This window comes from Barbatula barbatula (genome assembly GCF_947034865.1).
Source record: "Barbatula barbatula genome assembly, chromosome: 23".
NCBI lineage: Eukaryota > Metazoa > Chordata > Actinopteri > Cypriniformes > Nemacheilidae > Barbatula > Barbatula barbatula.
In genome coordinates this window covers 12,665,747-12,678,746 of record NC_136786.1, presented here as the reverse complement: position 1 = coordinate 12,678,746, position 13,000 = coordinate 12,665,747, and the positions used below count along the sequence as shown (strand labels likewise).

Here is a 13,000-nt window from a genome sequence, read left to right as displayed (position 1 = left end):
AATGGACTAAACTTATTTTTATTGAAAAAACCTGGGATGGAAACATGATTATTAGCAAGTTAGCAAGTTTTATTTTAATACAGAGAAGAACTGCTGTGTAAGTTACGGGGCCATCTGAGGCAATTTTGTTAAAGCTTGGAAAAACAATGTAGAAGAAATAGTAAAAAAAATTCTTTCACCTAAACATAAAATAAACATTGATGCTAAAATTAATAATTACATAAGGTTGTATTTAATGCATCTGAAGTGTTTTAAATAATTGTGTATTATGTTGTGAAAAGAAGTATACTTAACTCAAAAAGATGATAACATTTTAGCAACTTACTACATCCACATGAACCGTGGCACAGCTGTACTTTGTTTTAATGCAGCTAATGTTACAATTATGATTAAATACAAGTTTAAATGAAATCCTCGGTTTTCTTTTATCCTTCGAATAGAAAAGTTAAGGCATTAAGTGCAACAAAGGACTCCTGTAAACTAGCAAAACAAATGTTTCTGTGTTGTTGTTGTTTATATGGCGCCAAACATCATTGTAGTTAACTCCCCCATAAAATGAAATTGAAATTAGTGAGATGGAAAAACAAAGGAAAATGGCACAAATGACACAAGCATATAAAAGACTTGGTCATAAGCTATGTGTGTGGCAACTCATGGTTATCAAGCTTTAGTAAATAGATGTTGAAGATCAGAGCCACAATGTACGTTCCGGGTAAACAGCCCTCACAAACAAAGTTTACAGTTCATCTGGAGCCAGCGGTTTCACTACATCCGCTGTGTATCTCATATTGAGATGCCACTTAAGGTCTCGTAACATCCCGGTTAACAGCTTGTTTATAAACCACCAAGTGTTTACAACTCGCAGCAGTGAAACTGAATGCAGTTGTACACGTGCAGGGAGGTAAACAAATGAAATTAAGAGCACTTTGCCAGACAGGAAGCCCAAATCACTGAGAGACATGGCATTCTCTAATTTGACTTCATTAGCACGACGGTTAAAAAAACATGTCTGAGAGCACTTCAGTTAGGTAAGACGTCATTTTGAAAACTGATGGAGATAAGCAAGAGCGAGAGAGAGAGAGAGAGAGAGAGACAGAGAGAGAGAGAGACAGAGAGCGAAATAGAGGCACTATAGCACATCATGTTGTTTTTGTACTGATGGACAAATAGATCAAGTGACTTCCCTCAAAGTCAGACCCCACTCCATCAAAGACAGAGCGAAAAAACAAGATGAGAGCGGGGGAAAATAGATGAAAGTGGGAAAAGGCAATAGAAAAATGAAGAATGGTGAGATTGAATGAGTTCTCACCGTCGGTGGAGCAGCCCGTGGAGCCGTCGCTGGAGCAGTACCGCATCTCTATTCGCTGCCTCCCCACCTCCAGCAGGTTGGGCTCGGGTACACGTGCCTTACACGTGTACCTAAACCTCTGCTCGTAATGGCCGCCATTGTCTGAGATATTCACGGGTGTCCATGGCGTCCAGGGAGTGGTCTTCTTTATATCCGGACAAGGGAGGGTGTTACAGGATTGGAATTCCTATAAAAAACAATAGGGTGAGAATTATGTGGATGTTTGGGGAAGACTAAAAAGATAAAACCCCTTTTCAAAACCTTCATATATACAAAACATTCTGTATATGATATATTTCATGTCAATACGATAGTTGAAGCTACATGCCCAAGTAGGCACAAAAAGACAATTTAGACCGTACAAGCAAACAAATGCTTCTTACCCCCCCTAAAATACAGTGTATAGTTTGTGTAATATATGATTCTCACTAAATTTCTTATTTTGAGGTTTGACAGCCTTCATGCTGAGAATGCCCTATTGCTGTCTAGTTGCCATTTTGCAGGCGCCTATGAAATATTTCCATTGCGCACTTTGCTGAACATAGCAAGAAGCAAACAAGTCAGGCAGAAAAGGTCATTGATCAAGTGTAATTTATTGCCTTTGCGAAGAAAAAGGCTGTGAACTACGAGGAAATAAATAAAGACAAAAATACGTCCGTCCTGCACAAGTTAAAATGACATTTGGATTTGACTGGAAGCCTGAAGTACTGACAAAAATTCACTGGCATGGAATAGTTGAGATGAAATGTGTTCAGGAGAAAATCTGGAGAGCGTTTCAACAGTGCTGACTGCACATCTACACTCGAGAAATCCTTTTTTGTTTTCCATTTCTAGAATTGATATGACATCCACACTGTCTGTATCCTTGATCCGACCAGCATTTAAGAGCTTTCAATCCTTCGATTTATGATAATGTTGGACGTCTAACACCGATGACCGGCCTCAAAAGCAGTCAAATTCATATCCAGACACCTCAATAAATGGAAGAGCTATATATTTCCTGTAAATCACGTGTTCATTTGGTGAAGTGGGAAGCTGTGTCCATTCTCTCTGCATTTATGTATGCTTAACAGACCTTGAATGGCTGCCAGACCGTGGCAAAATAAGATAAAAGTATTTTTGTTCATCCGTCAATCTGTCAGACAGAGAAACGCTCAAGCGGCCATCTTCTTCACCAGCCCCACACTCTGTTTTTACCTACTTTCTTGAGGACAGGGAGCGGAAAGCCAAGGTTAAAGTCATTGAAAACTTGTGACATTGCTTTATGTTTGTTAATATTTTATGCTAGTGAAAATCAGGACACTGCAACGAAATCAAAGTAGCTGACTTCATGTTTTTTATATCTAACGGACATGATAGATGTTGATGACTGAAATTTTGTATTATTGGTACTTCTGGTGATTATTGCCCTAATAAGATGAATCGCTTGTTGTATTCCTCATCTGTAAGTCACTTTGGATAAAAGTGTCTGCTAAATGAAAGCTGTACATAGATATTAGATAGATACTAACAGAAATCTTTGCAAATTAACTGTTTTTGTTGCCCTAAACCTTCAAGTACAATCAAATTGACTTTGCAAGTTTTTTCAACTTAAAATTTTGGCTAGTGATGAGTTGCTGTAACTTATAAAAATATGTTAAACTTTCTTTTTTGGAGTAATGTAAAAATGTCTCTTTAATTTAACGTGAACCATAACCTATTGCGAGCACTCTTATTTTCACACTATAAGCTATTGGAAAAATGCAATGCATTTGTATATAGAAAATGTTAAGAAACAACCAGTTTGATGTTCAATATCATTAGTCATTATATGCATTTATAACGTTCAGAATGTAAATTTAATCTTCAGAATCAATATGGGCAGATATCGATGGAGAAATTTAGTGTCGGTGCATCTCTAATAATAACTCATTCATTAATTTTAGGGTGTGATTTTCTTCTGACAATGAGACAAATGTAAAATTTTCAATAGCACAAACAGTACAGGAACAGTTTAAAGGTGAGAGAAATGTTAATAGAGCTAGTAACAGACACTGTCCTTTCTTATTTGGCTTACAAATAAATTGAATGATGCTTTTTCATTGATTTACTTTACAACTTATATGCAACTGTCAGAAAATGTATCAAATAAAATTGACGGCAAAGCATTACTGTAAAATCTCCTATCAAGGGTATTAACTAAAAGTGATCAATACAGCAGAACCCACTCAAACACATCGGGTGTGATGGTGATGCTACATTGAATTCAATAAGGCAGTTGTTTTCCAAAAAAACTCACCAGCTGGCCAACTGCCTACATATGGGCGACATAATAGTGATTTAATACCTATCGATGCCTCTGTGCAGCCTGAAAGTTTGCACCGGCCTGTCTGAAATTTCTCTGTCCACGGAAATCTGACATGACCTCAACCGTGCACATCAATCATATTTTCCCACATGTAATGATGTTATGTGTGAATAATACAGACTCCACTGATGTTTGCTCCTTTCCTCACTATTTCTGTCGCCTCTATCATTACTCATCTCACACACATTTTTCATTTCTGTAATCCTCCATCAATCTCACTTTGTCCTGGCCTTCCTTTCTCTAATTCTCTATTGTTCTGTTTTTGTTTTTCTCTCCGGCTATCTATTCATTATCCCACTATCTCTTCATCTTTTTCAGAGGCCATTCTCACTCACCATCCCTGAGTGCATTTTTCTTCCTCTGCATTACCGAATTACCTAAAGTTTCTGCCTGCCGGAAATGCATTATGGGTATTGGAAGCAGGGATTAGGGGATGCCCTGTACAGAGCATTGCTGGCCTCTGCTCCGTCTCCAGACATCTGCTGACTAATGAGTAATCCTACACAAGCTCTCTGAGGATTTTTAACATCATTACATCCACTGTGCCGTTTAGATCACCGGGACCTGTGGGGCTGAGTTCTTCCTCCTGCTGTCTTTGATACCCACACACAGGCACGCTCTGACAAACAACACTCAATCCTTTGTGTCCCCACACAAACATTTAGTGTAACAGCAAGTATGTGTGTGTCGGTCTGTAATTGGGCGTTCCAAACCTCACACGGTTCATATTTGACACTGGACGCACACAAACTCCTCAGAGCTCAACAGCCACAGAAAACACACAAAAAAACAAAGAATTACATTCATTAAAAAACAAAGAATTACATTCATTACCAGCAGTTCACCCCCGAGACACCGGGGGGCCATTCCACAAGGCCTACCGAGACGAACGTTTAGATTTTTAGTACACAATTGGTCCGAAAGAAGCACCCAGCAAGGGTACTCAATCAAGATTGTGATGAAAATGGGAATATTTAAATTATCAAGAAAAATCTTTAAATGAATACCCATGCTGCGAAATCATTGGGCAAAAATTGAATTCACAGTTTTATGGTGCATGTTAATCTGCGAATAGTTTTATGTTTAAAATATATTATAAAGTCTATATATATATATATATATATATATATATATATATATATATATATATATATATATATATATATATATATATGAGGACTGTCAAAACGCAGAGAATTTAACACTTTTGTGTCAGAAATAAAAAGCAAATCTCTCTGAAACGTCTTCATACATCATCTGTTTTTTCCGTCATTTGATCTATTGTCATGGTTGAGTTTTAAAACAAATTGAAAATAAAACTGACCCAAATTACTTTCCAAACATATAATTCATCAGTGCATGATATTCTAAAAGAAAATGTTTGGCTCTGAATATTTTTCCTCCCAATAACTTGCCCCGCTGTCCGCCCCTTTGAGCTCTTATTGCTATTCAACCGGTTCTCAATGAAAAGTCCAGCCCTACAATCCATTATTATTTACATATTAACATATTTACATATCACAATACATTTGTATTCTTTGGTCAGACAAAAATCACCAAGTAGTATATCAAATAGGACTTTTTATGACATATGATGACAGCTGTAGTATGAACCATAGCAAAGTCTGGCAACCATCAGTAACACACAATAATAAAGAATATGAAGCTTGCTTATTAAACCTTCATTCTAAGTATAACGTATTTAAGTTAGAGCTAAAAAGGCTTAAAATGAGCACAAATAAGCCGGGCAATGCACCACCCTGTTAGCCACACACAAACATATATAAATATAATTACACACAGTGAAAAGATGGCACTGCCCTTACAGCTTCTGTGGCATTCCTGAGATACTTTGGTGAATTTGTGTTTTAAGTGTTGTCAGCATGGTGACGGTTCTAAGACATCTGGTCTTGTGGGTAAACACACACCCACCCACGCACTTAGAAAGTACACAGACAAGATCAGGAAGTGTCACTATTAGGACTCACTGGAAATTCTTGTGTAAACTTTCTCTTAAGGGATAGTGTCTTGCAAGTGCCAGGGATCCACCGGGAAAAATTGAAATCAACGACAGCCCTGTATTCTAAATTGAACCATTGGTCGTAACACATTTTAAATAGGAAATGAACTATTTGAGGTTGGCTCGCGTTCTGTTAACCACCTAAACCGCTTCCACATATAGCATGAGAAATGAACCGTGGTCACGTGAGCTGGACTTTTCTGAACTGGCAGCGGGTGGCTGCTGTTAAACCGAGAGTAAGAATATCACAGCTAACTCATGCCTGGAAAATCCAAGCTTACTTCGGGAGAACTCGCATGCTCTTCAAACCCTGTCATCCCTTCAAAGGGGGATTTGCATTTTGGTATTGTGGATGCTCATGACAGAGCTAAAAATAGTATGATCATTTTGAACCAGTCTGCAAAAATACACTTCAGGTATGTGTGCGTAAGATTTTGTCTGTATGAGTTTAAGCATGGATTGCATCAGTCTGGTGCAATCCCCACACTCCCCCAACCCCGTTTGTTAAATACCCTAAAGCTCTAATTTAGGTCCTGTTCATAGTTCATTTAATAATGTATTATGTATACAGAGAATGTATGCTGTAGGATACATTTTCTGTTCTTTCAAGCACAAAAGGTCTCTGGTAAATGGAATCTAAGTATGTGAGTAGTGACGTGTGTGTGACGTACCGCACTGCATCCAGGACACTCGTTTCCATTCTCACATGTCCGGCGTCGAGACTGGATCCCACCACCACATGGAACTGTGCAGCGTTCCCATGGAGACCATGCTGACCAATAGACATGCGGAGGACAGGGCAGGTGTTCGTTACAGTATCTAAGAAAGATAAAACAAACTTTAGAATATATTCGTAAAACAATCTCTCTCACATTCGTTGTTATGGTTTACTTAACTTACTGTTGACTTAAACATTTCTTTTAATAGGAATAAATGTAAATCTGCCTGAATTAAAAAAAATCTAGATCAAATTTAAAATGTAAATTGAGGCATATTACCTGAAATTTTTTTACTACAACTTAAATAAAAAGATATTAAAGCAACATAAAAAATAAAACATACAACGCACATGAAACTAAAATGCACATCAACTAAATATACAAGCAAATATTGTTTTTTTGATAAAACTACAATACAACCAAGTTTCATTCCAAGACTATACAGACCAAAAAGTCCAAGATTTATATTTTAAATATAAAATATGAAAATATATTAAAAACAATAACATATAATAATATAGATGGGTTCTGTAATAGAATATTAAAGATAATATTAAATCTAGCTTTTCTTAACTGTAACGTCTCTATCGCCATCTCGTTTTAAACTGCAGGTTACTTTTTGGATGTATCTTTTTCCATTTATGTGTATTCACATCAAACTGACATTTCCAACAAAACCATTCCCAACACCTCAACATATAAATAATTTATATATGCTCACTGTTGTGAATTGGGGGTCTGTTATAACTTATAGTTTAAACTAAATAAGTGATTTTTGTTCATTTGTAACCAAACAAGGCCGCTATGAATTAATACATTTGACCTCTAGTAAGTATAAACTTTATTTAACTCAACAGGTTGAAACTGCAAACATAGGGTAAAGACCGGCTGGTCCCCCTCGAGTTAACTTCAGTGAAATGAAACCTGATTGAGTAGTGTCTTATCTAAATTAGGTTTATAGGAAGTTTAAGAGGGGTTTGCTGGGTCTCTCTGAATGCTGGACACACACATTCAGTCATTCCGGCTGTCATGGTCACAATTCAATCGGTGATCTTCAAAAGAAAGTGAATTGTAAATGAAGTCTGATTCTTTTTAAATACGCTTGTATTCAGAACAAATAGTCCAAAATGAATCATAAATTGACCTCACATGGCCAGAACCGCTCAAATTAAATCATCTGACGTCTGATCTCATATACAGTAATGCAAGATGTCTCTGTGCTTAAACCATGTTTTGGGTGCTTTCTTGCTGAACACCAGTTAATCTACTGTGAATTAAGATATTGGCCTGGTTAACAAATAATTAATGCCGGGTCTGGTGAATAGTAATGCGTGTCAACCAGCAGCACGGCCTCTTTAATAATGCTAGTTAAAGTGATAGTTCACCCCAAAATTAAAATGCTATCATTATTTATTACCCTCTTGTCATTTCAAACCTATATGACTTTCTTTCTTCTGCAGAACACAAAAGAAGATATTTGAAAGAAAATTGGTATCAAACATCGCTGTTACCATTCACTAAACCATAGCTTGGACACAAAACCAATGCAAGTCAATGGGTGTTGTCGCTGTTCGGTTAACACATTTTTCAAAATATCTACATTTGGGTCTGCCTAAAAAAGAAGGTCATACTGGTTTGAGATGACAAGAGGGTGAATAATTGATTTTTGGGTTAAATATCACTTTAAGAATCCTGAGGTGTGAACCAGCATACAAGCATCCCAATATCTAAAACACAACATATGATGGTGACCAATTCTAGAGTTTCCAGCAGGGACATTAATCCAGAGAACTGAAAGCTATAAACGGTGTATTGATGAGAAAGGACGTCATCAGGGAAGTACACGAGATTCATATTTATTTCCCTGTGTCTGCAAGCACTCATATTCGAAAGTAAGAATACACAGATGTCCAATGAAGAACGCGCATGTGTTTAAATTACAGAACGGAGAACACTATCCGATTCCTATAAACAATGTTTTAAAAAATAGGGAAACGTACAGATTTCCATTAGGGAACTACTGATTACAGCAAGTTGTTGTGATGTAGCATGTAATAAAAAAGTCGAGAGATCCATACAGGAAAGATTTATAGCCAAGGGAAATCCATTCTCAATTTGCATATGCAAATAGAGTTCATTCAAAACAGATTTGCCAAGTTTAACAAGTTTGCCCTGCTATGGCGAAGAGACGGAGAGAAACAAACAGAGCAAAGAAAAAAGTGGTAATTAATAGCTCATGCACATTTGAGATGGTGCATGAAATAAAAAGGGAGCGTGAAAAGAACACATTCATTTGTCAGATGGATTTCAGGCTGAACAAAGTATTGGAGTGCTGCAACAACAGCGTCTTCGCCTGCGGGCTTTTGGGTCTTATTTTGGAGAGGTTCTGAGCACAAATGGATGGGTGTTTTCATAGTTCCAGGCTATGGCTCTGGACCTCGCAGAAGCCCTTACAATGAGGCACAAGCACATTTAGAAATGTTGGCGTGAAGGACAGGCTTAATAACACACGAGACCGGTGAAATGAGATTCATCTTGCACTCTGAATGTTTGAAGGCTTTAACAGCCAATCTATCTTTCTGACTTTCTTTTTCTATCCCACACGAAGGACATCTTGGGAAGGCTGACACAGAGGTGCTGCGTGCTGAGGACTTGGCCATCTGGCAGCGGTACAGCCGACGGGGAATAAAGTGTGACTATATGAGCCGAATACCTATGAACCGATGCCGAATTGCTAGGTTGAAGACGAAGAGAACATTTCCTGCAAACAAATCCAGGCTTCTTTTTACCTTGGACAAAATACAGAGAAGTAGAAAAGAAGTGTTCTTAAGCCAACAGAAATTTTGTCTTACTATGGGAACTGACAAAGCACATTGGTGACATTAACACAGCTCACGTCCACATTAAATGCGAACTGTCGGGCACCCCGGATATGTTTTCACAGCCATTATGCACCGCTGGGCCGGTCGAGGTGTTGCATTATAGCGGACGAGCGGAGTGGAAAACTCACAAGGACTTGTAGATTAGCCAAACTGAATGCAAGCTCAAAGCTTTGCTCCACAACTTTTTTGCTGATTATTCACAGTCTTTACGCAGACACCTCAGGGCATCGAATGCCCCGACACCTTGGATAAAGAGTGTAAGCTAGGGACAGGAGATGGAAAATGCAAGGGGCGGCAGAAATCCTCTGTTTCACAGGCACCTGCAAAAAAAACATCAATCCGCAGCCCCCTTAAGCTGCGAGTTTGCGTTTCTATGGCGACCCAAAAAGACAGCGAAATGCTCATTCTGTCTAATCCCAAAAGGAAAAGGTTAACGCTCAACGGTTGCTCTTTCATAGCTCAGGAGCTTGAAACGTTATGTTGATTAAATATCAAGTTTCTCTAAGAAATTATTAAGAAACGTACGAACACAAAAAATGAGAATGTGTAGGTGTATAGTAAGAGTATAAAGGAACAATTTGTAAAAAGCAAAACATTTCAGGTTTTTCAAGTTTATTTTGAAACCTGGCTTTTGAAGTTAATGTTAAAAGGGATAGTTTATTAGATAGATTGATCCTTATGTCATTCCAGACCTGCATTCTTATCATGTAATGAATAAATTATTAAAGAACATTATAATTTGGTTGGAATAAAGTCAAACGTAATAAAACGTAATAAAAAAAATTTGTAAGCTTTATGTTACAATCCTAACTGGACATTTGAACATTTCAGAAACATTCAGCAAACAAAATGGAATGCTTTAAAAATGTTTTTAGAACCTACATATGTTAACTGGGTGTGTGACTTGAAAGAAGATATTTTAATGAACGTTGGTAAGCAAACAACATTGTCTTCCATTATGCACACAAAACCACAAGAACATTTCTGAAAATAACTTCTTTTGTGTTCGACTGAAAAAATTGTTTTTGGTTTTGCACATCACGATAACAGAATTTAAATTTGTGGGTGACTGTTAAAAACAAACAGTGGTATGTTTACTGCACAATTTCAAGTACTTAAGCGAGAAATCACATCATTAAACTGATAGAAACAACTTAAAATTAACATTTGTTTATGGTTAAGTTCTCTCATGAAGATAAGAGAAGTCACAGGCAGCATTATTGCTAAAAGTCATTACTTGCTCACCTGTTAATCTTATTTAAACAAGTGATATAATAATATCATTTTTCCCCTGCTTTTTTTCACTTTTAATAGCGGCATCCATGATTTTCACAGAATAAACACAATGGTGTCGTGAATTATAACCTCTCGCTAAATTGAGAGTATAAATAAATGTGCAAAAACAAAAGTCAAGTGTGGGTATATTCTGTAAACTGATGTTTGGGAGGAAGTTGGCACCTCCACTGGAGTGAAGTTTTCGCTCAGGGACAACAACTGTTTTCACCAGATGCTTCTCTCCCTGCTTGCCTTCATCCCCCCACTTCAGGTCTAATTTTTCAGCTGCACAACACTGTTGCTTAGAAACCTCACACATTCTCACAGCGTTGCAGTTTAAACATAATTCTGCAATGATAAGGTGCCACATCATCATACCCACAATGCCTCCGTTTGTGTGTGTGTGTGTGTGTTGAGTCTGTGGGTGCGAACTCTGCAATTATGAAGCCTTAGTATGTTTACTTTTTAATTGGATGTCAGTCACACAAATTACAGGCCAGAAAAAGAAGACCCTCACACTCACACCTTCAGGCGTTTGGTTTGCATGATGGTAGTTATGTACTAACAAGCTTTCTGGAGACGAGCATTCTATAATAAGACAAGTAATAAAAGAACAATAAAATGAGCCGCATACATTCGCTTCAGCTCACACAATCACAGCAACGACAGGTGAGAATAAAAGAAATGGTGTTGTTTTTTTTGTCGTCATTGATGTTTGGTTTTCATCACCTCTCTTCACGATTCTGGCCCACGCACACCCGTCCTCCATGACGAGGGGTGGGGTTGCTGCAAGAGCGTTGTCGGACCTGGAATCCGATTCCGCAGCTGGTGCTGCATGGAGCCCAAGCCGTCCATGGTGTCCAGGCTCCGTTCCTGATGACAGATTTATATCACAGATTTAATCACTAAACAAACAGTGGCACAGCTGGTTGCTTTAATTTGACATTCGGTCTGTTAGCTGAGGATCTCAGTTTGGATCGTTCTAAGCTAGTTTACAATGCGGTGTTGCAGAAAGGAAAGCTGAATGAAACAATTTGGTATTAATAAAAATCTCAAAATGAAAGAAAACATCTTGCTCAGCGTTTGCTCTTTTATTGCTTGGGGAACTGTGAGTTCTTAGGTGAGTTTGTCATGTCTACACGACTAGCGTCACCAAATAAAATAGCTGTTTTAAATAGGTTTCCTGAGAGGACACTGTGCATATGAAAAAATAGTTAACAATGAAAAGTAGAAGAATTTATCGGTAAAACAATTTAAGGAAAGAAAAAGAGGAGTGTTATTTATTTGTCTAAAAAATCACCTGTAAGTATCCACTCTTTTGTTTTTCTCATAAATTCTCATATTTGCCCTATTTTCACCCAAAAATTTAAATTTTGTTATGATTTGCTTACCCTCTTGTCATTTCAAACCTATATGACTTTCTATCTTGTGCAAAACAAAATTGTTTTATATATTTTTGGTGGTGCCCATTGACTTGAATTGGTTCTGTGTCCATACAATAGAAGTGAATGGATACCTCCGTCGTTCGGTTACCAACTTTCTTCAAAATATCTTCTTCTGTGAGTAAATCATGACAGAATTTTCAATTAGGGTGAAAAAAGCTATTTTTCTTATAAAGTACAATGGTAAGCATGGCACAAAAAAGCAAACATTTGTCTGAGCACAGTTTGACATGATTTCATAAGAGACATGTTTGTGAAAAAGCTGTGATTGTTCTCTCCCTTGCTAATGTTTGCTTGGAGTCAATGCCATATGTCATCAGTCTTTGTGTATGCACATTTGTAGGACATTGTATACCTGGAGCAGTTTGCCACCTCGACACTAATTCCTTGGCAAGGTTGTCCTCCACACTGAGGGCTTGGACTGTCACATTCTCGTGTCCGACACTGGCACAAACCAACACTGCCTCCATCACTATGACTACAAGCTTTCCATCCCGACCAGCTACCAAAATGTCCATCCACAGTCACGTTTCTCACCTAGACACATACAAAAACCATACACACAGCACACATGAATAATAAACAGGTGCAGAACTAGGTAGACTGAATGTGAGAAAGATGATTACTGCAGATAAGGTCACATTTGCCAGTTATTAGATGAATAGAAACTAAAACATAGCTCGGGCATATTAGATTTGCGATACTTGAAAACAGCACAGGCACCTGGTTGAGAAAATGAACTTGCTTTACAATGAGCCAATACTTTCATCTCAGTCATTTTCTGAGAGTGTACAAATGAATAGCGAATGTAATATCGCTATTGCGCTCTGGTTATTAACATCTGAGGTATCAGATACAGAACAACATGTTTTGTGTACAAAAGGACGCGTTAATGCTGTCTAGCGGATCATACGGGACGGCTTCTGTGGAAAAAAATGCAAGTGCATTATGAACCAAACTGAATAAA

The 13,000-nt window shown here is 37.7% G+C and overlaps 1 protein-coding gene across 1 annotated transcript in view; it reads right to left on the bottom strand.

The window, feature by feature from the left end:
- sema5a (sema domain, seven thrombospondin repeats (type 1 and type 1-like), transmembrane domain (TM) and short cytoplasmic domain, (semaphorin) 5A) overlaps nt 1–13,000 on the bottom strand; it is a 103,299-nt gene that overhangs the window by 18,317 nt on the left and 71,982 nt on the right. Inside the window, exons 13-16 of the mRNA XM_079447361.1 lie at nt 12,389–12,570; nt 11,321–11,464; nt 6,387–6,534; nt 1,310–1,535 (exon numbers count right to left, since the gene is read on the bottom strand). Of these exons, the coding sequence (XP_079303487.1) occupies nt 1,310–1,535; nt 6,387–6,534; nt 11,321–11,464; nt 12,389–12,570 (700 nt within the window). The remainder of the gene's footprint in view (nt 1–1,309; nt 1,536–6,386; nt 6,535–11,320; nt 11,465–12,388; nt 12,571–13,000) is intronic.